At 32.6% G+C, this 26568-nt stretch overlaps 5 protein-coding genes across 10 annotated transcripts; 3 read left to right on the top strand and 2 right to left on the bottom strand.

Moving 5' to 3' along the window:
• Nucleotides 1-2714: 2714 nt before the first annotated feature.
• Nucleotides 2715-7984, top strand: LOC149489943 (HIG1 domain family member 1A, mitochondrial-like). 3 transcript variants are annotated; one of them, XM_089714742.1, is made up of 4 exons: nt 2732-2847; nt 3015-3074; nt 6711-6812; nt 7634-7984. In XM_089714742.1, the coding sequence occupies exons 2-4, from the start codon at nt 3050-3052 to the stop codon at nt 7849-7851; spliced, it is 345 nt and encodes a 114-aa protein (XP_089570868.1). In that variant the 5' UTR covers nt 2732-2847; nt 3015-3049; the 3' UTR covers nt 7852-7984. The 3 variants fall into 3 exon arrangements, with proteins under 3 accessions (XP_089570870.1, XP_089570868.1, XP_089570869.1); XM_089714744.1 differs by lacking the exon at nt 3015-3074 and having other exon boundaries at nt 2715-2751; XM_089714743.1 differs by lacking the exons at nt 2732-2847; nt 3015-3074 and adding an exon at nt 3851-4074.
• Nucleotides 7985-8116: 132 nt separating this feature from the next.
• On the bottom strand, nt 8117-10140 carry LOC149489942 (serine/threonine-protein phosphatase 2A activator-like). 3 transcript variants are annotated; one of them, XM_089714738.1, is made up of 2 exons: nt 9957-10140; nt 8117-9515 (listed from the first exon to the last, which is right to left on the bottom strand). In XM_089714738.1, exon 2 carries the CDS (start codon nt 9513-9515, stop codon nt 8529-8531), a length of 987 nt encoding a protein of 328 aa, XP_089570864.1. In that variant the 5' UTR covers nt 9957-10140; the 3' UTR covers nt 8117-8528. The 3 variants fall into 3 exon arrangements, with proteins under 3 accessions (XP_089570864.1, XP_089570865.1, XP_089570863.1); XM_089714739.1 differs by having other exon boundaries at nt 10001-10139; XM_089714737.1 differs by lacking the exon at nt 9957-10140 and adding an exon at nt 9689-9749.
• On the top strand, nt 9800-11811 carry CAHbeta (carbonic anhydrase beta). Its single transcript, XM_089714741.1, has 5 exons — nt 9800-9941; nt 10287-10371; nt 10895-11082; nt 11205-11393; nt 11495-11811. Exons 1-5 carry the CDS (start codon nt 9849-9851, stop codon nt 11702-11704), a joined length of 765 nt encoding a protein of 254 aa, XP_089570867.1. The 5' UTR covers nt 9800-9848; the 3' UTR covers nt 11705-11811.
• Nucleotides 11812-14443: 2632 nt separating this feature from the next.
• LOC149489940 (HIG1 domain family member 1A, mitochondrial) lies at nt 14444-15750 on the top strand. Of its 2 annotated transcripts, none has more exons than XM_089714736.1 (3): nt 14444-14591; nt 14857-14970; nt 15149-15750. In XM_089714736.1, exons 2-3 carry the CDS (start codon nt 14880-14882, stop codon nt 15340-15342), a joined length of 285 nt encoding a protein of 94 aa, XP_089570862.1. In that variant the 5' UTR covers nt 14444-14591; nt 14857-14879; the 3' UTR covers nt 15343-15750. The 2 variants fall into 2 exon arrangements, with proteins under 2 accessions (XP_089570862.1, XP_089570861.1); XM_089714735.1 differs by having other exon boundaries at nt 14444-14597.
• Nucleotides 15751-17448: 1698 nt separating this feature from the next.
• On the bottom strand, nt 17449-26553 carry LOC149489939 (uncharacterized). The gene is made up of 11 exons (XM_089714734.1): nt 26303-26553; nt 26015-26225; nt 25577-25700; nt 24722-25266; nt 23778-24118; nt 23514-23624; nt 22817-23423; nt 22718-22742; nt 21557-21678; nt 21431-21470; nt 17449-21310 (listed from the first exon to the last, which is right to left on the bottom strand). Exons 1-11 carry the CDS (start codon nt 26369-26371, stop codon nt 17587-17589), a joined length of 5919 nt encoding a protein of 1972 aa, XP_089570860.1. The 5' UTR covers nt 26372-26553; the 3' UTR covers nt 17449-17586.
• Nucleotides 26554-26568: the final 15 nt, after the last annotated feature.

The raw sequence follows: 26568 nt of genomic DNA, 5'->3' as shown, positions 1-26568 counted from the left end.
TTGTACAAATTATTGCTCATTATATTTTTAAAGGCGTATAAAATTAAGTACCTACACTCATCCGTCTTTTGTTTCGTTTTGTTGAATTTATTGCTAAATTACTTTAGTCCATTGAAATGTTACATTTTTTAGGCCAACCTTGCTTTTTTTAGAGTAAAAGTAATAGTAAGAAGTAATTTAATCTAAATTAATCTTTTGAAATCTTGAAAATAGCGGCTGATTAAATTTAGTAAATTTAATCAGCCGCTATTTTCAAGATAGTGGCCCTGGGCAGAGGCGGCTCGCCCTAAGGAGCGCTGGTGCAGTGAACTCCCATAAATAATTATAATAAAATCATACTCTTTATTTCATTATTAATATTAATTATTACTATTTAAAATCAATCGTAATCGTAAAAAACTACTGTCAATACCAATGAATATATCCATCATTCCATCATTCCATACACCTGAATAATACCTACTGTATTATACAGTAACGCGCGAAGCGGAGCGCTCACGATTGCGCTCCAATGAAAAAATATTTAGTACATTTCCTAATACGAAATCCAATAGGAGTGAAAGAGAGGGTTTGCCAGTGCCCTGCGCGCGTGAAACAGAAGATTTTCTATGGAAAAATAGCAAAATTCGGAGCGCCGCTCCCGCAAACGTTGCCGTTTCGTTTTTACCGCCGCGCCTGGGCGCCCGTACACAGGACAGCGATTGCGCGCGACGTTGCCACTCTCTAATTTAAAAACAAACAGTAAACACTCGACTCTCGAGTCAACTTCAATGCACGCGCGCGAATGCAAATTCGGAAATTTTCTAATTAAAATCATAAGATACGTGTTGAAATAGTCTGTAGTTATCAGTATTACTTGTGAGTGTGAAAATGAACAATTATAATGTGGCGTTCATTTAAAAGTGTGTTAAAACGTTACAAATTCGGCTTGAATTGAAAGCTAAGGGACTGCCACGGCCTGAACTTGACCTTACGCAAAAATGTACGACAAAAACGAAAACATATATACGCGTGTGTTTAAATCCGAACAATATTATGTGAAAACACCGTGGTTGTGTGGTTGTGATGAAAGCAACAACAGACATTTACGAATGTCTTGTCGCTTTAAGTTATAGATATTTTTGCACACCAAAAAGAAAGACCGTATTTCCTTTATAAGTAATTTTTTTGATAAATGTACTGCTTTACACCATGTATTTTCAGTGTTTTATTTCAAGTGAACACCCATAAAATTTTGTCACGAGCCGCCTCTGGCCCTGGGACAAGGGTGGAGACTTGGTTTTAGCTTCACACTGACCCCCCCTACACAACACAAAAATAAAATTGCGTCCTCTAAAAACGTGACCCCAAATGTAACTTTTCAATGGACTGCTTTTAATCTGTTTTAACTGTTTATTTATAAGGATTCGATTGTTGCCGCGATTTTTACTTCCACTAGTATTTAGGCAACTTTATTGTTTAACGTAAACGGTAAAACCAATAATTAATGGCGATAAATAATTTTTTGTTGGTGCTAATTATAAAAATGGCAACTTTAACAAATTTAGTGGAGGTAGTGTGGACTCTTATTAGGTACATAAACTATATTTTAATGATTCATACAACAAATAGGTAGGTATATAAAAATGTTACATTTTAAGACCTGATATGTACCTTTTTAATTGTTCTGTATTATAATGTATGGTAAAGCCAATTATCTGTGATTTTGTATCATTAGTTGCTAATACTGGTTACCTACTTCAAATAAATTTAGCCTTTTTATAGTGAAGTTTTAATTACCTATATAAGTACGTATATGTTCAATAATGATTAATGACCGTAAGCTTTATCATTATGTGAGACAGTTGTATAACCAACCAATTTATAAAAGGCAAAAAATCAGTGATTAAAAGTTTTAGAATATAAGTAAGTAGTTAACTACGTCTCCAAACCAATAAAATATGTATTACTTACATATTTACGACATAGGTAATAAATAACAAAAATGGTATATAACTAATAAAGATGTGAATAAATCATTGAATTAAGAGATATTTTCAATAAAAAAACACGACCTCTGAAGGGATACGTATATGTATATAGCCGTGATACATATTTATACATTAGCAAATAGCAAAATACTTCCCTTCTGGTTAGCGTTATCTTATCATTCTATTTGATAATGTTAATACTTAAAGCTGGGAACTGACTCGTGAAATCTTAGAAAACTATTATAATAGTTTATCTTATTCAGCTTCAAGTTTAAACTCGATTCTTCAAATTCTACTTTTACAACTATAGCGGCGGGCTTCGTACCGTCTGCATCGTCGCAATAATTTATTTAATTTTAAGAAATATTCCACATTATATAGTAAAAAGTATCACTACAATATAGTTAATATGTTAATTGTTACCCTTAATCAAGTGCTCCAAACGCCAGACACAAAAATCATAACATAACGATGACACGAGTTACACTCTTCCTCAATAATATTACAGCATACTTCATACTTCTAGTACCTACCTACTTCTTAAAATAAGGATTTAAAGTCATCTAAAGTTCCAAAGCATGGCACCAAAAGAGTATAAAAGTATAAGCAAAAGGTAAACAATATTCAATTCTGCTGTACTACTGTATTGGTATCGTTCTATTCCCATGATTAATATGAACTTATTTTACTATTCATTGACATTCCTACTAGTTTACGGTTTACCAAACACAAACAATTGCACAATACTAAATTACTACTGACAGCGAGAAAGTAATCTGAGGAAGGTTTCGAAGGAGACCATAACATTTAGTTACTTAATTATTATATGTGTTTATGTTTATAAATTGATTAAAGTTACGACATATTATATAATATACTAGCGGTCCGCCCCGGCTTCGCCCGAGGTACCTACATGTTAAAACTATCCTATCTCTCAAGTTGGATCCAACTGCACATGGTGTGCGAATTTTATTATAATCGGTTAAGTGGTTTAGGAGTCCATTGAGGACAAACATTGTGACACGAGATTTATATATATTAAGATTGCGTGAAGTGTAATCGTTCTACATTAATTTTCTATGGACTGGATCTCAGTTATCAAAGGTACACAACATCAAATATATTGCGGTAAATGAAGACACCAGTCATGAAAATAACGCAACAATAATGACGCCATAGTATATCGTATTGCATCGTCTGCATGAGTCATCGTTAATTAATTTTCCTCAAACGCAGAGTGAAGATGACGAACATCGTCATATAAATAGTTTGTACCTCGGATATTATAGTATTGTATCGAAAAAATATCCTATATGTAATATCGAAAATTAAGGTGTACCTAATCGACAGGGTTTTTTAAACCACGGTTAAAAAGCATGTTGCCTAATATTATCCCACCCAAGAATTTCGGTAAAAAACAGTTTTTACTTTTTATCTTACTTATTTTTCTTTACTTATTCCAATCATAATTAGTTGTTCATCATCGTACCTTTAATTAAGGTTCTAGATATTAAATATTTTTAACGGAATTTAAACACAATTTATTTATCTCCATGTTTCGACCACTTTTCAGGAAACGTTGTCAATGTTAAAATCCGTAAAAAATATAGGTACATATATAAGGAATTTCCAAAACATAATTAATTATAACTATATTTAACTGAAGAACTGTACTTACCTATTAGAAGTACAGTTCTTCAGTTAAATTAAGAAATAGCTAAATTTGAAAACTTATGAAAATTATTATAAGTACTTTATAAAAAAATAATTTTGAAGCATAGAAGAAGAATTAAGCCAATTTAAACTTTATTGGCATCCCACTGAGAACATTTATCAACTCATTTTCCTCATCTGTTGTAACAATGCGGAGTGGGCTTCCCTCGGTACAGTCGTCATTCGCAATTTGCCAGGAATAAGTTTGCAGAGGCCGGTTTTCATTTTACTGTTTAGTATACACTTCACCGTTCAAATTTCACAGTCCTCTGCTGATAACCGTGTGTTGTAGACGTGTTGCGTAATACAAATAATTAATCTATATTGGAATTGATATAGTGACGTCAGCCCGTGTTTTTCTATTGTTTTTAACCTTGACTTCTGTTTATAGGTAAGATATTAATTTTGATTAGTGTAATTTTTTAAATATTTTTACTGATCGTTATTAAAAGAATAATTAAAAAATTTATTTAAAAAAATGCAGAACTATAGGTGTTCATGGTTCCAACAGTGGTAATTTAATTTTTATAAGTGAACTTCCTGTTACCTGTATCATTGTTAAATCCCAGTTGCGAGTATTGTCAGCCGCGTCACCACTTAAAAATTATCTAGTAGCTACCTACCTAATCAAGTCTTTCTGTAGATAACTATGTAGTACCTTAGGTACCGTAACTACTTCTAAAAGTCTAGACGGTCGCAATGTGTTAAGTACTATATAGGTAGGTATTTTCGTATTAGTAAAAGTGTACCTAATCTTTATTAGGTAATTCCCGATTACTTATTGATCTTTATGAACCGGAGCCGGATCCAGATCGTTAGCTTTCCTATTCCATATACACTAATGACTTATCATATCTGTTACAACACGTTTTTATAAAAACACTAGCGGTCCGCCCCGGCTTCGCCCGTGGTACCTACATGTTTAAACTATCCTATCTCTCAAGTTGGATCGAACTACACATGGTGTGCGAATTTTATTATAATCGGTTAAGTGGTTTAGGAGTTCATTGAGGACAAACATTGTGACACGAGATTTATATATATGTATTAAGATGATAAAAACCTATCTAACTATTTAAGTACTATAAAACGTGATTCTCTAGTCTAAATCTGGAAGATCCCACTGTCTATGTAGGTACTAGGTACCTACATTAGTAGTTAGGTATCAAAGGAATCTACAATATTTCAAATTGTACGCCTGAATGAAACAGATAACTGATAACTACACTCTATAAGATATTATGTGTTGTATATCATTTGATATCTGATTAAAGTCTAAAGTTAGGTAGATATTCTATATTTTTTGTCAATGTGATTCTTTTTTTGTTCGATGCGGGATGGTGTCGAATTGGTCCCATAAAAAATTGAAATGTAGCAAGTAACTTTGATTCACTTACCGGTAACCGATTGAGTTGAAATTTTGTATACGTATATAATTTGGATAGCGATGAAACATGATCATGACATAGAGCTGATTTGATGATGGAATCGGAAGGTGGCCATAGGAACTCAGTAATATATTTTTATCGATATTGGGCTCGTTTGATTCGTGTTGAAAAATATACTAAAAAGTATTAAATAAAAATAACTGCGTTAAAAACAACCGACTTCAAAAACGGAAAAGTAATAAATATAAAAAATTTGATATTATTAATTACTACATATTATTTAGATATGCTATAAATTACTAAATAGGTTTGAAGTCGGTCGGTGCCAAACACTTAACACTTAGTATTAAGCCCGTGCACCGACATCAAAGCTTTTTAGTAAATAGCACATCTAAATAATATGTAGTAACTAATTAATACATAATATCAAATATTTTTTATTTATTTCTTTTCCGTTTTTGAAGTCGGTTGTTTTTAACGCAGTTATTTTTATAGCTTATAGCGTAATCTCAATCTGTTTTATAATTTAGGTATACATAGCTTCAAACGCCCTCATTTATCAATAACACTGAACATAGGTTATTTATAATAATTATAACCAGCTTTTCAGCCGCAGCTGCGTCCGCGTAGTCAAAGACGCGTACTTCCCCGCTTTTGTCCTTTTATCCTCGGTTCAGACGTTTAGGCGCGAAGAAGAAACAGACAAACAGATTTAAAGACAGTTATTTTCGTATTTAAAATAATATATGTAATGGATTTCACTGTAACTAGTCGATACATACGTTTACGTATAATAATTAATATGGATATTGTCATTTGAGTACATACCTACATAGCAAACTATAAACATAAAATTCAACGGTTAACGATGCTTTCATAATAATTCATTGTGTACCTATGTTTTATTTTCTTCATTGCGCGCTCGTTACAGAACTTTATTTAGTTAGGTAGTAATTTGACGCGGTTTTTTAAATCGATTTAGCCGTCCAAGATCGATCTAATAGGTAAGTATAATTTGGAAAATCCAAAATTGCACGCCTCATAATTTTTTTTTAATAAATATTTATTAATTATTATTTTTGTTTATTTAATAACAATTAAACCACATCGAATCAGACCCTGAAAAATGAAAGGGTTCTATTCCTGAGCATACTCAAGCGTAAGAGAAAAAAAAAGACTCGATTAGTAAAGTATTTCGGTCGCTATCGTGTTAACAAGAAAAAGGATCCGCACATACAGACACACGGACGTCCAAGACAGAACTTTTTTAAACTGTTTTTTAACTAGTTTAAATAACAAAAATGACATCAAAAATATCATGAACGTTAAAAATAGTGTTTTTTCTTAATATGTGTGTGTATGTATTATCTTACAAGTGCAATGTATGATACATAAAGACATTTTAAGTTTGAAAAATCAGATGTTTTGCGCGAAGTGACAGTAGTACCCACCTCAACGCTTCGCTTATGAGGCGTGCAATATATTTTTTACGAATTAGGAGTTACCTAGGACCAACAAAGATAGACAAGAGAATATAATAAATATTATGTTGTACCGTGTAAACTGTATATAGCTTTACCGATATACATATGTATGCATATAAAAGAGAGTTGCACTGATATTAGTTATGAATTTACAGAATCCACAATGGCCCTTGAACGACCAGACTTCGACTACAGAGAAGAAACTCACAAGGAACGATTGGCAAGAAAATCCAAAGAGTCACCTTTTATGGTAATTGGTACGTATCGCTCATCTGCTGTTTAATTTATTACGATACAGATATGTAATTAACCGACTTCAAAAAAGGAGGAGGTTAACAATTCGGCCTGTATGTTTTTTTTTATGTATGTACACCGATTACTCCGAGGTTTCTGAACCGATTTACGTGTTTCTTTTTTTGTTTGATGCGGAATGGTGTCGAATTGGTCCCATAAAATTATTCGGATAGGCCCGCTAGTTTTTATTTTATGAGCATTTTTGTCTGATCTCGATGACTTAATTGAAATGTAGCAAGTAACTTTGATTCACTTCCCGGTAACCGATTGAGCTGAAATTTTGTATAGGTTAATATGTAAATTGGATAGCGATGAAACATTATCATGACATAGAGCTGATTTGATGATGGAATCGGAAGGTGGCCATAGGAACTCGGTTATATATTGACTCAACTTTATCGAGTTTGATTCGTGTTGAAAAATACACTAAAAAGTATTAAATAAAAATAACTACGTTAAAAACAACAGACTTCAAAAACGGAAAAGTAAAAAATAAAAAACATTTGATATTATTAATTAAGTACTACATATTATTTAGATGTGCTATTTATTAAATAGGTTTGAAGTCGGTGCCAAGCACTAAGCACAGTATTAAGCCCGTTACTTACGAGTTACGAGTAAGATACTTATACCTATTATAATAAAATTATAATCTATTCTTAGATGATGCATGATGATGAGGGTGCACTATTTCTGATGCTGTAAACATGAGCGTAAACCCTAGGTTGGAGTTTGATTTCCGGTACGTTTCTTAACTAAATAGATTTTTAATCTTTACTTACAGGATTAGCTGGTCTCGCCGCTGCTGTGGGATATGGAGGTTACGCGTACAAAAATCGTGGAGCAATGAGCACCAGCGTGTTCCTCATGCAGTTCCGTGTGATAGCACAGGGCACTGCCGTCGGAGCTCTCACTATAGGCATGGCTTACACGCTCTACAGAAATCATTTTGCTAAGAAACCAGAAGCAATCGCCGCAAACGTTTTAGGAAATGAGCATTAATGAACACGCATAAATTAGTGATAAATTATTTAATTTATACTACTGATAAGTGAAATGGCTGTGGTCAGTTATTGATATGTCATGTGAATTGTGAAATACTACGTATTAGAATATGCTTTGTATTACGAGGATTTTGAAATATGTAATTAAAATATGCATAATGCATTTGTATCACAAATATTTATGTGAAATAATGTGAAACTTTTGATAGTTTTATAACCCTTTTATTTTGTAATCTAAGTTTATAACAATTACTTCTACATAAATGAATACGATAAACATCGAGAATTTTTAGAAAACTTCTTGATGCATTTTGGAAATTAAACAAAAAACCAAAGTATTTGTGTTAGAATTTTATTACAAAGTAACAATCCTACATACTCATCAATTCATCTTTACATAGTATTATATAAATATTAAGGTAAAAAATTAAAAGCGCATTCTACAATCATGTAGGAAATATCTTCACCTATTTTAAGTTATAGACTTAGCAATACCAATTTTAATAACACCTAACTGAAATAAAATTAATATCACATTTTGATTACAAAACTTGATTCAAATAAAAAATCAAATCAACACAAGTATTATAATAATACTGATTATAAATAATATGAGATAAAATGTTACAGTAAATAAATTAAAAATAGAATACAACAAGTGGCTTTTATTTATTATCAATGTTGGATAGGGAATCTACGTATGGGCAAAAGAGATCCAAATAATACATGCTGTATAACAGGAAACTTTGCTAGTACCTCCTTTTTGTACATTTTTATCAGACCTTGATTTATTTTAGCCCATGAACCAACAGCACTGATGCTCCACAATTGATTTGAATGCTCCGCAAAAGGTCCCGTTTTCACTTCCTTTATATACTTAATGCAAGACAAAAACATATAATCATCTGAATATTTTTCAATAATATCATCTTCTAGAAATTTAGTTGGCGGATATATTCTCGGTTGTTCTATCAGCTGGGAACTGCCCCATATGAAAGGCACAAATTGATAATCGTCAAGACTCCAAACACCATGACTTCCGGCTGGCTCCATTCTGTATGTTTGTTGCAACTTTCTAGCGATATTAAGGTATTTGTTAAACAAAATGAAGACAGTTGCAACATGATCATCATTCTGGAGGGAACCTATTTTGTAAAGACAACATAAAAACATAATAAAGGCCATCTCATGACCTGTACCATAATCAATCCTAGTGGCATTGCCAAAGCTTTCCTCCAAATATATCTTAATTTCTGGTATAGCTAAATGCAGTTTTGGATCTAGAGCATCCTGAAGATACTGTGTAGAATTAACCTTCACCTTTGCCAACCAGTCACGAAATGCACTATTGCCAAACCGTTGTGGCTGCTCTATTGGTGGGAATTCATTTATTAAATTACTTATTTTATCCAACATGTGCCCAAATTTTGTTATATTTTCTGATATTTTACAATCAACTGACAAAGGTTTACTTTTTATTGCTTCATTGAGAGTAGCGATGAATCCTGTGTATTCCATGTAAGCTTCTGATTTTTCCCAAATAGCCATATCAGTTATGGATTTCACAGCCCGTTCAGGTTCCAAGAAACGGTGATTTATAGGCAGTAATGGAGTCACCTTCTCAGAAGTGGCTCCATCCCCAATAACACCCTCTGTATTCATCTAAAAGAAAAATAAATGTTATATAATTTGTTTATAGTAACATACTAAAAAAACAATATAAAAAAGAAGCAAAAAATTAAGCAATTTTATTATTTATTACATCTTTGTCTACTATTATTATCTGATAGCCTACTATAAAGCAATCGTCATAAAATACGCGTTCATATTTTTACAGTTTTACATGTTGTTCCCAATGTTTTCATTCGCCCGATAAGCTTTAGTAATGAAGGTCACAAATGTCAAAATCAGCTTTAATTATGTACATACACGCGTTAGAAATTAAAATAGAAGTGGCAGCCCAATGATGGGATATAAGTTCAGTTAGCACACAAAATGGATAGAATATTAAGGGGTATTATGAGATACCGTGTTTTAGACAGAGCAAGCATGGTGAAGCAATTTGAACAAGTTAAAGACAATCCTGTTGTAAGTAGAACTAACCTTAAATAATTTTTATTGTGATTTTACAAACGCATATAAATTACCTTTATGCTTCAAATTAAAACTTTGCCAACAAAAATATGTGAAGAAATTGTAGGTAGGTATTTAATTTCGCAATACTTGATTTCGGTGCAAATTTTAAATGTCAATTTAATGTCATATCGATACAACAAATAACTAAAGATTTTGACATATTTACTCCAGTGTCAGTTATCGACTTGACGTTTACAGTTCAGTTTAACAATCACAATTTGTTTTAAGCTTAGAATTTTAAAACCATGATGTTTATAACAATGTTAATTCTTATTTATTTTCCATTTATGTTTTTAGCCTAAAGCAATTTTTTACACTTGCATGGACAGTAGAATGATACCCACAAGATTCACAGAGACTTGCGTAGGCGACATGTTTGTTGGTTTGTATATAAAATCATTTTCCTAATTAAGTAGTCTTAGTATTAATCACGTATTAATAATATTATGTACTGTAGTCTCTATATAGTATGCTGCCCGTGACTTGGATGGCTTTCAAACAGAAGGTTGGCCATCTTTCAGTAAAATTCTCGTTATTATAAACCGAGCAGTTTAAAATAAGCGGTTTGTTTCAAACAGCTTATAGCTATTTTGGGGTTATATTATGGCGCTGTGTGAAAAAAAAACATATAAAAAAGACGTGTGGCACTCGGGGACTGCCGCGGTAAAGCTATTGCATAGCGTGCCTTCAAGCCACATCTCCGTGTCCGTCGGAGTGGGGAGCGTGAGGTTTTTTCGTTACGGAATTTCTCGATTCGGTCCCCGCGCTCAAGGCCCGCGATAGAAGCTATGCAATAGCTTAAAAGGGCCTATACTTTATACACCCGCAGAATGCATATTGATTGTTACCGTTTTGTACCATTCCGAGTTCCGACTTTAAATTAAATTGATTGTTAATATTTTCAGTCAGAAATGCCGGTAATCTCGTCCCTCATTCTCAAAGCTTTATAGATGAGATGACTAGTTGTGAACCAGCAGGACTTGAACTAGGATGTATAATGAACGATATCAGACATGTTATAGTCTGCGGACATAGTGATTGTAAAGCAATGAATCTCTTATACAAATTAAAAAGCAAAACAGAATCTAGTATTGTAAGTCTTTTTCATTTTATTTTAGGAATTCGTATCGAAATAACAAAAAAGAAATGAATAAAAGACAAAAGTGGCTATAAAGATAATATACCTATTATGAATATTGAATTTTTCTTTTTCAGGAACAGCGGCGAATATCCCCCCTTAAGTCATGGCTTTGTACTCACGGAAATACAAGCCTGCAAAAGTTTTTAGATATGAATGGCGACTTCAACAAACCAATGTTATTTACAGCTGAAACGCCTCAGCGAAAATTTGTCGCGTATATTGATCCTGAGAACAAATTCTGCATCGAGGATAAACTGTCTCAAGTAATCTTTGCACTTTGCAGTGGTTTTATTAATCCAACAATAATTTTGTGTGATTGCCGTCTATGATTGTAATGGGAACTGTTCTAAATTATATTTTTCAGGTAAATACGCTACAACAGCTTCAAAATGTGGCGTCATATGGTATGCTGAAAAAACGCTTAGAGAAACACGACTTACATATCCATGCCCTATGGTTCGATATTTATACTGGAGACATTTATTACTTTAGTAGACGGGCAAAACGGTTTGTTATCATCGACGAATCAACGTATGAATCTATACTAGCGGAAGTGCGGAGATATTACTCATAGATTTAATTTTTATTAACGATCGAAACATATAAAAATAGATTTATTTGATCTTTACAATATCTAACTGGGCGTTTATTATATTTGGCCATGTATCAAAAATTTGAGACGGCTCGAGCCGTCGCGACCGCTTCAAGCCGTCAACTGCATGACGAAATTCCACCGTGCCGTTAACGGCTCGCGAGCGGTCGTGAGGCATACACTGACTGCTCGAGCCGTTGACTGCGCTAGAGCCGTCGACGGCTCCCTCCCCCCCTGAAAATCAATGACTTGACTAGTCAAAAAAATGAAACGCTCGAGTGGTTGGTAGCGACGGCTCGAGTGGTCAACAACCGACGGCTCGAGCAGTTGACGCCGACCGCTCGAGCCGTCCGTGTACGTCGCTCAGCCGTTAACTGCTCGAGCGGCCCGTGTACTCGTTTGGTATTACATATATACATGGGAAAATAAATATAATTAATAATGAATAAATACCGGTAAGAAAGTAAGTGATAAGTGAATATTGCCTTTTTTTTAAATATCATAGTTTTAAGTGTGCTTTTTAATACTTATACTTAAACTTTTGGGGCCAACTTTATATATTTTTAAGTTAACCTATTCAATAAATTTATTTAGTTTTTTATGTTTTTTTTTTTCATTTACCTAACTAATATTATATTTTATAAAATGTAATACCACAGACTAATAATAATATACTACGTATACAAGTAATACATATTAATATTATTTATGACTAGAGTACTTAAGTAGATATTTTGAAATTTCGGTGAATTAATTATATATCATTTATTTTATTTTACGTGGCACATTTGAAGAGCATAAAATATGATACTTTATTTTCTTATAAAAATGTAAAATCTACACTGGACCTAAACATTATCATATCAGCTGAATTATTTCCTCTATGTAATAATGCTCTCTTTCCACGGCTCCGTTTGTTCTCGAATCCACCTAAGTCCACACTCGAAAATTTTCACTAAAATCGTTCCAATCATCGTTCCATTATATAATTTCTTAATGACAAACACATAAACGTGTTGTTTGTGCGGCTATGCCATAGTTTTTGTCTATCTACATAATTTTATTCCTACTTCCCGAGTAAACTGAAACTACATAATATATAAATACACAACCAAAACTTCATCGCTCATGCACCACAATATCCGAGGAAAATTAAGTGTAAAGTTCCCTAGAATTAGAAGGTCAGCCTTTTTTGTAAATTATCTTATAACAAAGGAGATTGTTGCGTCAGCAAACTAATATTTCAAACCGGCCAAGTGCGAGTCGATCTTGCGCACGAAAGGTTCCGTACTATCATCTTCACTACATGGTATAAAACAAAATCGCTTTCTCTGTCCCTATATCCCTATGATCCTTTGTACCCTTAAATCTTTGAAACTACGCAACGGATTTTGATGCGGTTTTTTTTATAGATAGAGTGATTCAAGAGGAAGGTTTATATGTATAATAACACCCATTAAATAGTGGAGAAGTACTGTTATTTTTGAGGTTTCTAATGTGATGTCGTAAAAAATTACATTTTTTCCGCTTACATTGCAAATGCAGGCCCTACGAGTTTTATCAAAATAATGTACTAAGTATTATACACATTGAAAAGGTCTACAGAAAAGTCCGCGATGGTATATGTCTATCTCTTATGGATAACCCACAATAACTTTTTTTTGTCATTTACTTTTTACGACAAATAATGGCTAATTTTCGAAGCGATTTTAACCAATACAGCATTAATCCTTAACCAATTAAATACCTTGAATACATTGTTCATTTAATATAGATCTATATGGCCCTTTACATCGTATGATTTAAGCGAATATTTTCGAAGATATTACAGAATTAAAAAATTGCGGGACATAGCGTTTGCGGCGGTACCGGCCGGCCGCCCGGCTATATATTTTATACCCGTGCGAAGCCGGAGCGGGCCGCTATGTTTTTATATACAACGTTCACAGTTTTTCTGTTGTGTATTTAGTATCAGCATTGCAACCGTGCGAAGCCGGGGTGGGTCGCTAGTTAATAAATAAAAGAGCAACTATGGAGTTTCTTGCCGGTTCTTCTCCATAGATACTGCTTTCCGAATCGATGGTAAATGTTAAAAAAATGTAATGACGTTTCAAAAGTGCTTCTAGAAGAAGTATAAGTGAATAAATAAATGTTTGAGATTTAATAGAAAATAATTTATTGCATGGGGCCCCCTTAATATATATACATTTTATTTTTTATATTTGTTGTTATAGCGGCAACAGAAATACATCACGGTTTATGAGATACAGCCTGGAGGCAGACAGACAGACAGCGGAGGCTTAATAATAGGGTTCGCGTTTTACCCTTCGGGTACGGAACGCTAAAAAACAATTAACGTCCGGTTGATTATGATGAAGCAATTGCATGAAGTACTTGTAAAAAAAATTTAGTGTATTTTTGAGATTGAGATGAATAAAAAATATTCATTATTATTTATTAATTTTATTTAATCGTTTTTATTCTTCCATTCAACTCTGTAGTGTCTGTAGTAGTTGTGTAAAATAATTGTCTTTGGTTACGATACTTTGATACGTAGACAGAGAAACCAATGGATTCTCTGTGACTCTGTCTACGCTTTGATACGTTTATTGCGTTTAAAGCTTAGGCCCAAAGATAATATTATTTGGCAGTGGAATTTTGATTTGTCTCAGTCTTGACATATATTATATTACTCTATGGTCTTGACTCTTGACACTTGAGTCTTGACACAGTGCTTGACACAGATGATGACAGATGATAGATCATGGAAAATTGAAAATCGACAAGGTTACTTTAGTACAATTGCTGAAAGTGATGCAATGTTGTGGAATTTCTAAAATTATATAATAATTATTTAAAATTATATAAGGTTAAGGTGAGTTCAATTATTTAAAGTCTATAAAGGTCTATTATTGTTCCATAACATACATATACATAATTTTAATAAATTTATTAATTCTTTTACTAACCCGTCTTAGAAAAAAATATATTTCCTTATATAATAGGTACAATAACGCATAATTAGATGTATAAACCGTAAATTAACTAATACAAAAATACATACTAAAATTTCGGATTATTGTTCTGCTATTTTTACAAAACATTCTTACATTATACTTTTTTTATGTTTTCAGTGTAGTAATCATTGAATCTCAAAATGGATCCACAAAAAATTTTCGAATACAAAGATGAGTCTCAAGCAGAAAGACTGGCGAGGAAATCCAAAGATTCTCCATTCATGATTCTTGGTAATTTTAATTTCTTTGCTTCTAAAGAAATATATTAAAAATCTCTCAAGGTTTACCTTACAGAAGATTAAAAGATTTGTTAAATGTTAATTATTCATTTAGTTTTCATTCTATTGGTTTAAATAAGATATTAAATAGTAAATGCTCATTTCAATATTGATTTAAAATATATTTACAGGTATCATGGGGTTAATTGGTGTATGTGGAGTGGGTGCATACAAATATAAGACCAGAGGCAAAATGAGCACAAGTGTATTCCTAATGCAGCTTCGTGTAGCCGCCCAAGGAACTGCAGTAGCAGCTCTCACCCTAGGGCTTGGCTACCAACTTGTAGAAAAATATGTGTTAAAAACTGACAAGAAAGAACAATAATGATCAGCTAGATGAAATTAGACATTTTAAAGGAGAATTTTATTACACTACACAGTATTTGAAGCTTACACATGAGATAACCTCAAATATGATCAAAATGATCATGCACACAAAACACTAGCCATGGCCATAACAGCTGATAGAACATATTATGTACAGCAAATGAGTATATTTTTGTTTTATGTTGTCTTGTGCTGTACTGTGGGGGTAGTTTGGATATGCCAATATCTATGACTATAGAATAAGTTAATATGTACTAATTTAATTTAGCTGTTAGTTTTGTGTTCTGTGATTTTAGCTGATATTCTACTACAGTTTGGTCTAAGACAGTTGTAATATTTATTTTTTGACATTTCCATATGTAACCTTTGAGGTAATGTTTTGTGATAAATGTCTTATTTATAATAATGTTAACCCTTATTCAAACGCGAGCCTGTGGAGGAGCTAACAAAAAAGTAAGATACGTTCCTGGGTAATTTTGGGTCGTAGATTTCAAAAATACACACAAAAAAGGGGTTAGTGGGGGGGAAGTACCCTTTTTTCGGTGGGAAGTATATATCCCGTCATCTGTTCTCTCTTGTAAAAAGTTTGGATAGGTGGGAACTATAGTTCCCAGTGTCCACTCCAGACATCAATATTTTAAAACACTAGTTAGTTACCCTGACTCCACTTGTGAATTTAATGTTATCGTAAAAAATTATAAAGATCAAGTTTTTTAATAAAGGAGGTGAAAGTACTCATGAATGCAAGTTTATTTTATTGAGGGAAGAATTCGGGAATTGAAAAATGAATGACTTCAACATAAAAATGGCATTTTTCTAAAACAAAATGAAAACAATAGGTAAATACTAATGTATTAAGTTAAGATTTCTAATTATCTGATCAGGAAATAACGAATTACAATAAATAAGTTGCTTATACCAACTAAAAAAGATTTTGACACACAGATTTTATATATAGAATTTCAAAATGTCGTGTGCAGTGACGAACACTGGGATGATATCTTCCCACTTAAAGACTTAATTTCAATCGACTCTACCAAGGTATAAATGAAAGATTCTGGGCATATTTTTACGTTTCACGCAACCGTAATATAGTCTAGTTTACATAGCTAGAACTCAAATCTACTTATCTAATTTTTTTTGAGCACTACACCAAAAACTAAAAAATAACGGTCGTTTTCGGCTGCAAAATCCCGTCACCTGACTTTGACGTGTGTTTACCATGACATGTAATAATTCTCTGAAAAGTGTTTCCATGAAAAAAAGTTCTCTGAAATGTTAAGATTGCGTAGATAAATATTTCACTGCATTAGGTTTAAGCATATAAAAATAAAACACGATTTACTTCAATCTGAGACGTGGGAAGTATAGCTCCCAGCGTTTTAATAAGGGTTAAGAAATTGATGTTGTCTAATAAATGTGACTTGCTTCAACAATAAATTTGTTTTAATAACTTTAACATTTTTACAATACCCAATGGGCTGGTTTCACTGCTTTCTGATGATACAAAGACTTTTTAATGCGTAAATTTTTCAGTTTTTCATAAAAGTTAAATAATTTGAACCATAAATGAACAAAGAAAATAAGTAATATAAAAGTATGATGAGTTTTAAGAACTTCCGCATTTTCAGAGTTCGGAGTGCTATAAAACTGACATAAATTGATACTTAGTAAGTATAAAAAATCTTGGAAATAGTTATGAAATTATCTACAAATAAGACAGAATTGCCAGAAAGAAAACCTAAACTTGTATCGGGGCTCAGTCTTAGGGTCATTTTACGAGCGGATTTCCCGCCGCGGGAATCCGCTCGCCAAAGCTGCCGCAGACCATCAAACTACACAGGACGCGGTTTATCGCTGTCTTCTGTTCATTTGAACATGGACCCGCCAATGATAACTGCGCTTGCAGCTCCTTATAAATGAATAGAATTATTAGCGCGCGTAGCGGGAAACCACCCATGTAGTATGCATAATGCCGCATACAACTTTCATATTAAATTGTGACTAGCGCTGTTCAGAAGCGGATTCCCACGGCGGGAAAACAGCTCGTATAGTATGACCTAAGAGGAGGAACACAAATAAAAATATTTATTTTTTTAGACATGTATTTTATTCCACTATAAACTCGTCATTTTATATACATAAAAATCTAAACAGGTCATCAACAAAATGTCTACATATAAAAAAATCATTTAAATAATCACAGAAAAAATGTAACAAATAAATTAAATTTCATAACTGATTATTCACTTTTACTACAATCAGATAAGCCCTTTCTCTTAAGGCTGTAATTTGGAATGGTTAGATCTTCCTTGTCAGAAGTGGAATGATTTCGTATGGAGGTTGAAGTAACTTTCACTGAAGAGAGTTCATCTGCATTACTAAACAATCCATTGGATGTATTTGTGCTAGAGGACGATTGGTATGTGTTTGCTTTATAAATCTGGACAGGAGTTGATGTCCTTGCTCTATTATTGCTCTGGCTTGCCAACGACTTTTCATCCTCACATATTTCCGTTGTATTTTTTATCTCCTCTGGCATTTTCGTTTCATACAGAGACACAAATTCGTCATCGCCTTTATTAGACTTGTTGGTAAATGTGATTTTCTTGGCCAATTCGTTTGTCAGAAACTCTTTCACAGTCATGGAATTTACCAAGGATGTTTGTTGTTCTGCATTTTTTGAATTATCAATCACACTTCTCGGTTGGCGGACTTTCTTATTTGAATCGTTATGTTCTGAAATTGTAGATTCAGTTGTTATAGTTGGTATTTCCTTGTGGAAGCTTTTAAATTTTAAGTGACTTAAACTTGAGCTAGAAGTGTTAGAGGAAGAAGATAAAGCCAATCGCTCTTTAGTCTTTTTTAATGTAGAAGAAGCCCAACCCATACCTAGTTTCTGAAAAGCATTTTCTAAATCAGGGTTTGAAGAAATGCTTAAAGTTTCTGATGTCTCCGCCATATTTTCTTTGTTCATAGCTAACTTATTAATTTTTTTTCTTTCCTTACGAATTTTAGATAGGGCTAAAAGGGATAAAGAGGATTCAGATGACATGCTTGTGCTATTGACATGTGATGCCGTATCAAACTTAAATGGCTCAGTAATAATTTTTCTTTTGAGTAATTCAGATATAACATCAGGTAGACTACTATCAGAATGTAAAGAGCTTAATTCTTCTTGTATATGGTCTTCTTTAAAAACTTCTTCTATATTTGACCCTTCGTCGATACGAACATCACATTGCTTCGCATAGTCATGTAAACTCAAAAATGGCTTGAGCATGATATCATTAAATAATTTCATATCCATCATTTGAATTTTAGCATTGTCAGCCGAATCTGAGGAGGAGTGGCGTTTAGAAGAGTCTCCTTTACTATCTACTAAATCCAAACCAGTATCATTTATTTTGTTTATTTGTTTGTCATTATCATCTTCATTACTTTTACATGGTATTTCTTGGCTTATTTCACGACGTGATGATTGATTTTTCTGTTTTAAACTCATTGGTGAATCAACTTCAAGGACAGTAGACAATTCATGTGGAATAGCATAAAAATCTTGTACATTTTTTAAATTTACGCGAGTTAAAGCAGGAGGTGGTCTTGCCTTCACCTTAGTCTGGTCAGTGCTGTTTGTTGGTAGATTTGATTTTTCACTTATGGTTGATAATGATAATGTTGAGGGTGTAAGAGGCTTAGGGATATCTCCAAGTAAAGGTACATAGTTATCTCCATCGATCTTTTCTTTTTCATGGAAATTCAAAGGTACCTTTGGAACACGTATAATGTCTTTTGGTAATAACTCCGGCACATTTTCTTTTATTTTTATATTCTTGGATTCGGAGTCGGATGTAGTGTCGGAATTTGACAAATGGCTATATACTAAGGATTTATTCCGCCTTACTTCTTCTAGAACTTTAGCCAAATTCGATAAACGCTTGGTACACTTATCAGTCAAATCAGCAATTTTTTCCATATTCTGAAGCTTGTTTTCGGCTTGTTTCATAAAATTAATTTCACTATCGATTCCACTTGTTTGAGTAGAAATATCAGTTGGAAGATTTTGAGAAGTGTTCTTAACTTTTCTTTGTCTCCGTTCTGAATCAGAGGTCATAGGCGTTATTGTGCATCTATCTAGATGAAGTTTATAATCCTCTTTACTACAATGAGTGCCATCAGAAGAGTAATTAGAAACATGTTGAAACAAAGTTTCTTTTTTTCGTGGTTTACTAGCATTATTAATACTACTAGAATCATAATTTTTAGTCTTTCTAGGAGTCGGCGAACTACTTCGATTCTTAGGTTTTGTCACTAAAACATCAGACTCATTCTTATTTATATGTAGCTGTTTTGAAGAAGATACTTTTGTCGAAGAAGAAGATGACTCAGCTTTATTATATTTTTCGTGACGTACCGTGCTTACATTTTGAACATTTTTATTTTTCAAAATACGCTTTGAAATATTGAAAGATTTAACTTTGTGCACCGGTTTTTTACGAGGTAATCTAAAGATATATTTGGGTGGCATTTCAAAATATTTCTGTTGCCTTTTTTCTTGCTCTCGAATAATTTGCTGCTCGAGCATCATTTTAATTTGTTCTAAAGATATTTGATTTTGTATAGGCAAGCCCTTTCCAGCGGTATTAGAAGGATTGTAAATAATTGAACTTCCAGGTGTGTCCACTGTGCTACAGTCCTGATTGACGACTTGGATTGCTTTAAGTGATTCTTTATTGAGTGTTAATAATTTATTCACATACTGCTGAACCACAGGATTAAATCCACCTCTAGTGGAACTAAATTGGTGAGTATTGGATAATTTTTGAATGTTTTTGTTTGATAATACAGCATTTGAGTTACTGTCACATACAAATTTGGATGAACTTTTATGTAAGGTGACGTTATTTTTATATTTATGGGATTTTCTGCATTTTTTACTGTGTGTTACATGTGTATATTTTTCAGATTCAACATTTTCCGACCATGATCCGTTATAATCACAGCTGTGAGCCGTATTTGGTGGTGTATCAGTCGTGCTACAAATATGTTTTGACTGACATTTACGAACATTCTCTGTAGAAATGCTTCTTGAATGTTTCGATTTACAATGTTTATTTTGTTTTTTACATCCTTGTTCATTCAATTTATTGTAATTATCACTAATCAGTAAATCAGCAGTATTTGAAGGAGAATGATGTTTCAAAAAACGCGGCATAATGAGTTCCGGTGGACTCATATATGCTGTTGAAGTTGATGAAGTCATGTGCATGAATACGGGTCGTGAATTTGGCGAACTAAATGAAGTTTGTGTATATGTAGAAGTCGCTGGTCTTGATACGGGATCCACTTTAGTTACATGTTCAGGAATCGCAAATGAATCGTGAAACGATGTATGAATACTTTTGTCGACTGCTGTATCAGATTTATTATTATTATCTATGTCACCATCTAGGGTTTTTTCACGCGATTTCAATTGCTCCGAAGAAGCCGCTCGTGTAACAAGAACAGGCTCTGATTTTGATTGGGATAATATTTTATCTCCGGTTGTTATTTCTTTATTGATAGAAGTTTGTGCTGCACTTTCTTTTAAATTGTTACAAAAAGACGATTGTACTTCAGTATCGACTTTTGATATGCTATTAGATGGTGGTGGTGGTGCTGAATCATCTACGACGTTCACATTTACTTCTTGGCTTTTGCCTTCAAGTTTTTCCGTTTCTTTCTTTTTAAGCTGTATTACAACTTCGTAGTTATCGTCTTTGAGAAAACCTGAAGCGCCTATGTAAAATTTACCGGCATCATGTTGTCCATCGTTAATAATTTTTAAAAAGCCGTCATCAGTTAGTCCCCTTGGAGCTTTATCATTTGTAGCAGTTTGGAATGAAGAAGTGGATGTAGCAGCTGAGGATTGTGGCTGATTCGCATTTGAACATGCACATTTACATCCCGAACAAGAGTGTTGATTCCTGGAATGACGATAAATACTTTTATATTCGTACAGTATTAATAACAACAAATCCATACACCATAGGATCTTTCCTGAGAATTTTTTTTCAATATTGCCAATTATCTATTATTATTATTACCTGGATTGCGCAGCATCGTTGTCTTTCGACGGCCCGAAACCTATAAATAAAATATATTATAATAATATTTAAGAAAATCTATATATATGTAATTATTATATTAATTCACCATATATTTATAATTACCACTTTGAGTTTTATCATGCTTGGAGCTATTACTTTCTTGTATTCTCTGTGTTGTATCTGGAACTTTAGATGTGCTTGTGTCCCGATTACCTTCCGTGAAATACATAGAAGCAATGTTATCCCTAAAATAAAAAATAAGTTTATTAATAATAAGTGTAAAACATATTAATCACTATCTAACATTCTAAATACATAAAACTATTAAAAACCGACTGAAACATTTTGCCTTTCTGTGCTTTTGGATAACATTTTTTTTTACTGAATCGTGACCTTAGTCTTGACTCTTGAGGTTGCTGGTGCTAGGCTTTGACTTTGACAAATTGTTTTTGACCAAATAACATTAAGTATGTATTTCTAAAATTATTACCATTTTGCATACATACACATAACACTACATAAACAGAGTGTCCCGCATGTCGTGTAATGTAGTAGATACTAGATAGGATATTTGAATACGCTGATAACGTATAAAATACTAAATTAACAAAACGACGTAAAAACAATTGGATTTGCTCTGTGTTTATTCATTAATTATACATTATCTTGATCTTAGTACACTAAATCTGCGACATACTGTATACACTTTGTATGCTACCTTTATTAAAATCTATGTTAGTTATGAATTTTTATTCTAAATTCTCAAACGCAATTAAAAATATTAAATTCAATTCTAACAATAATTTATATTTCTATGTTGAGTTCTATTCAACGTTACGATATTTGAATGAGTAATGTAAATATGCAAGTATGAATTATAATTACAATGATACAATAATATGTACTGTAATTCTAAATAAGTAATCAATGATGAATAAATCATTTACAAAATATTACCACCAAGGCCTTCTCTCAGTAGATGTTTGCCATAGTTCCACATTAGCAGTATAACAACTCAAAATATTATATGACATCCTAGGATCAAGAATTTTCACAAGCATTAGGGGTATGTAGTTTAATTTTCGAATCAATAATGTTCTAATACTATCCATCGTAATAATTAAGCACAAAGAAACTTGGGGGAATGCGAAAAGAAACAATTGTGACCATTTTCTATGAACCTAGGGATAAAAAATTACAATGCTTTCTAGCAAAGATAAGCTGCAATCCTGATTTTACAAACAAAAATTTGAGTGTATAAAGTGTTAATATTAAGTAACTTACCCATTGTCGCTAACTTTGTAGATACCTGCATCAAAAAAGAAGATATTAATTTAAGGTTACTGAAATAAATAAAAAATAAAAAATGAAAAATAGTACTACCTTCTTTCAAGTTATCGAGAGCTGATTGTTCATGTTTATCTGTGACATTATTTTCCTTTAGTTCAACTTCATCTTTCTTAGCCTTCTCTGTTATACTTAGAGATCTGAAAATTTTATTAATGGCTTTCGTTTTCTTGTCATTTTTACTTTTTTTGTCTCTTTTTGAATCTAAAATCTTATAAATCACTATTCTATCGCCATCTGAGAGTCTAGGTTCATCCGAGTGATCTTCTGTCCTTGTTTTGTCATCTTGTTCCATGGAACTTGCGTCAGAAATAACAGAAGATGCGTCCGTTGATTCATTACTATTTTGTTCTATTACAACTGTTTCAACAACTCTTTTTCTTTCCTTGTCTTTACTTCCTTCTTTTGTTGGAGGTGTATGTTTGTGACGGGACCTGTATTCATGGTAAGTGTCGACATCGTTAAATTTAACTGTGTTATTTGATTTTGCATTTGCCGTACTTGGTATTGTGTGTACAGCGTACTTCCCGTCACTTTCTGGAACTGGCATCCAATCATACTGGAAGTTTCTTGGCAAGACGTCATTGTTATTGTCAAATTTATCAGGTGATCTAGATTTACACCTACTTTGATTTCTTGTATGCTAAAACAATAATTATTAAATTATACAATTATTATTATATGCCTAAGTTTGTAACTAATTCTGTATCAATTATTTATAATCTATTATTACCTTACAGCTCCGCTTGCACTCTCTTTCTATCCTTCTAAATTCTTCTTGCATCTTCTTCTGATGTTTTTCTTTTTGCATTTGCTGCCTCTCACTGTCCATATATGCTATTTTCTGTAAAATAGGTATACAATCAATGTGAAAATTGATACTAGTTTCTTTTTTTAATTCAGTAAAAAATTACGAAAAACGAATAAAGCAAAACAACTTCATAAAAACATATCAATGTATTTCCATTATAACACATCCCCTTGTGTATAAACATACCTGTGTCCTACTAGTTGTGTCTTTAGAGAGAGTGTTCAAAAATGCCAAAGTATCCTTGTATTCTTTGTCAACCTTTTCTTTTGTCATTGCTACTTTATTCCTCATTTCTTGCTTCTTTTTGTCAAGTTCCTTGCTTTCCACATCTTCTATTATGGAGGACTCTTTTAAAGCTTTTGTGTAAGCATCATCATCAGCTGCATTTTGTTCTCGAATAACAAGTTTATCTTTGTTGTATAACACTTCGCGAGTGTCTCTTGTGCTGTGATTGTACATGGTGACAGAAGCTTTTCTATTAAGAACATTATCTCTTTCACTTTTAGATTTGTCTGATTTACCTGAAACTATAAACAGCTATTAATAATGGATAACAATTTCATAACACACAACAATAAATGGAACTTAAATAACACACAAAGCCAATATACAAATCCAATCACTCTCTATTGCAATACCAACATTATGATTTACGATAAACAGATTTCATGAAATTAGAATGATACACAGAAATGATACAATAATGAACTTACGGCCTCCTTTTACAATTGCACTAAATAAAATGAAATATTAAACTAATGTTACACAATTAATGTATAATGTATTCTAGTTTTATTGATTTGACTCTACTACAGAGATACACAACCAAATATTACATTGTTAATGTGTGAAAATGTTTTAGAATGCCATAACTTGTAGGTGCTTAGGATCACCTGGTGTATTAAACAATTTAGTTTTTCTCTGTACTGATCCTCTCCTAGATCTTGGGGACAAATCTGTACTATGGAAAGGATATGTTACATTATTATTAATAAAAGTCATATATTTATTGGAACTATGCTGATGTCTATGGCAGTGACAACAAATATCATAACTATCTTCAGCTTTCCAGGATGGAACTGGTATAAGTTGCTTATCAAGTACATGACAAACATGATTGGAGATATTACCATCGGGTCTTGATGAACGACTCTTAAGAATAGTTTGCTTAATGCTCTGCAAGTCATCCGTCTTCTTTGTGCTTGAGACAGGTTCGTTCTCTCGCAAACGTAAACTTCTGCTTTGCAAATATTCAGATATTAAAGTCATTGAAGGTTTCTGCGGAGGTATATTCATGGCCGTAGACGATGGGCCACCCCTCAGGCTGGAGGGCATTTCATCACTAAGAGCAAATAAATTTATCCTTTTGTTATGGTCAGATTTTTCTCTGTTATGTCCTGAATCTTTTAAACTATCTTTGTCATTGGGTAGTGATAAAGCAGGAACGCAGGGTGCCCATTCATTGACAAGCTCATCACCTTCCCATTGGGTACCCATATCATTTTTAGCTATATTAGTTTCATTACTGTCTTTGAGATTGTCTGTATTCTTGTCCTTTTCGATATTATCACTACAAACATCAATATTATTTGATTGTAGATTGTCAGCAGACTTGGACCCTAAAGTCTTTGATAGTAGTACACCCTTTTCCCTACTAATCTCATTTGCAATCTCCCTGAAAAATGAATAAGATATAATGTCTCTTTTTTGTAAAAGGTGGAGTCCAGTTACATTACATTACATTAACATACAGTTACATTGAAAATAGCAAAATGAACAAAGACAAACTCTGAGCAAACATTTCAATTGCCAATTACAACTGTTTTAATGACATACATGTTGATTTTCAAAAGAAAAACAAAGACCAGAATAATTAAGTTCATATACCATTTGCATCTGTTCATATCTGATATTATCATTACTCATATCTCAAATAGAGAATATTAGAAAAACATACATTTTTTTAATATATAATATGTACATACCTAGCTTGTAATTTTCTGTCCAAGATTTTCTTCTGTTCGTCCAATTTTTCTTGCTTTCTTTTTCGGAGTTCTGCAACAGCTTCTCTTCCCCTCAATTTCGATAGATCCTTTTTTTGTTCTGTATCTATAATAAATAATTACTCCAGAAATTAATTTCGGTATACTATAAAGCTTTAAAAACAAATCAAATACCTACAATACATACACTGAATTTATGGGCTGGGCTCATTTTGAAACATTCTGGTAATATTGGTCCATATATACAAATTGCATCAATATTTAGTAAAGTTTAAAGAGAGCAATACAAATTTTTTAAGATTACATCTAAATCCAACACCATCTTTATGAGCACAATGAAGATCTTAAATCACAAATACGAAATATTCTTTCGTTGGAATGTGGAATGAACGTCGACGAAATATAACTGTAAAAATTCACCTGTTTCTTTTACATTAGACGCGTCTTTATGTCCAGCCCCGACATTTTCCAAGCTTTGAGAATACAATTGCTCCAATCGACCAACCAATTTTTCTTGTAAATCAAAATAGTCCTTTTCCTTTTTTGCGTCAACGTTTATAACATGCCGTAACTTTTCAACTTTAGCGCGTTGTCGTATTTTCTTAGCAATATCTTTTGACTGTTCCCTGACCTATTTGCATGAAATATATTATATATAATAGTATTAATTCCTAGACACAAAACATTTGAAAAAATCTATATGCAAACCTGTTGAAGTCGTAGCTTTCGACGTCGTTGAAATTCATTTGTTCTTGAAACATCAATTTCAGAAGTCATCTTGACGTTATCGTGTTTTTAGATTTCAAATAAGAAATACATATGCACATTTCTTGGCAAACTATTTTATAGTAAATTAATAGAAGTAAAATTCATTTATAATTAATAAATAACATAACATAATAAATAAAATAAGTACTATGCTTTCAAACAATAATTACCAACGAACTTATACGTCATAGCCATAGGACGTCTGA

This window comes from Colias philodice, chromosome 3 (genome assembly GCF_061535455.1).
Source record: "Colias philodice isolate Cphi_HAF_F1 chromosome 3, ilColPhil1 Martin Lab GWU primary, whole genome shotgun sequence".
Taxonomy (NCBI): domain Eukaryota; kingdom Metazoa; phylum Arthropoda; class Insecta; order Lepidoptera; family Pieridae; genus Colias; species Colias philodice.
The sequence above is the reverse complement of the archived record's forward strand: the minus strand, read 5'-3'. Positions and strand labels throughout refer to the sequence as shown.

Coding starts and splice junctions, on each gene's coding strand:
- LOC149489943 (XM_089714742.1), top strand. CDS start 3,050: ATGGACTGGATCTCAGTTATCAAAG. Junction 3,075..6,710: donor CTGGATCTCAGTTATCAAAG/GTACACAACATC, acceptor ATGAATTTACAG/AATCCACAATGGCCCTTGAA. Junction 6,813..7,633: donor GTCACCTTTTATGGTAATTG/GTACGTATCGCT, acceptor CTTTACTTACAG/GATTAGCTGGTCTCGCCGCT.
- LOC149489940 (XM_089714736.1), top strand. CDS start 14,880: ATGGATCCACAAAAAATTTTCGAATACAAAGATGAGTCTCAAGCAGAA. Junction 14,971..15,148: donor TTCTCCATTCATGATTCTTG/GTAATTTTAATT, acceptor ATATATTTACAG/GTATCATGGGGTTAATTGGT.
- LOC149489939 (XM_089714734.1), bottom strand. CDS start 26,371: ATGACTTCTGAAATTGATGTTTCAAGAACAAATGAATTTCAACGACGT. Junction 22,743..22,816: donor TCTCGATAACTTGAAAGAAG/GTAGTACTATTT, acceptor TTTTTGATGCAG/GTATCTACAAAGTTAGCGAC. Junction 21,679..22,717: donor TACAAAGTTAGCGACAATGG/GTAAGTTACTTA, acceptor TTTTTATTTTAG/GGATAACATTGCTTCTATGT.
- LOC149489942 (XM_089714737.1), bottom strand. CDS start 9,718: ATGAAAACATTGGGAACAACATGTAAAACT. Junction 9,516..9,688: donor TGGGAACAACATGTAAAACT/GTAAAAATATGA, acceptor TTTTTCTTTTAG/ATGAATACAGAGGGTGTTAT.
- CAHbeta (XM_089714741.1), top strand. CDS start 9,849: ATGGATAGAATATTAAGGGGTATTATGAGATACCGTGTTTTAGACAGA. Junction 9,942..10,286: donor AAGTTAAAGACAATCCTGTT/GTAAGTAGAACT, acceptor TTATGTTTTTAG/CCTAAAGCAATTTTTTACAC. Junction 10,372..10,894: donor CGTAGGCGACATGTTTGTTG/GTTTGTATATAA, acceptor TAATATTTTCAG/TCAGAAATGCCGGTAATCTC.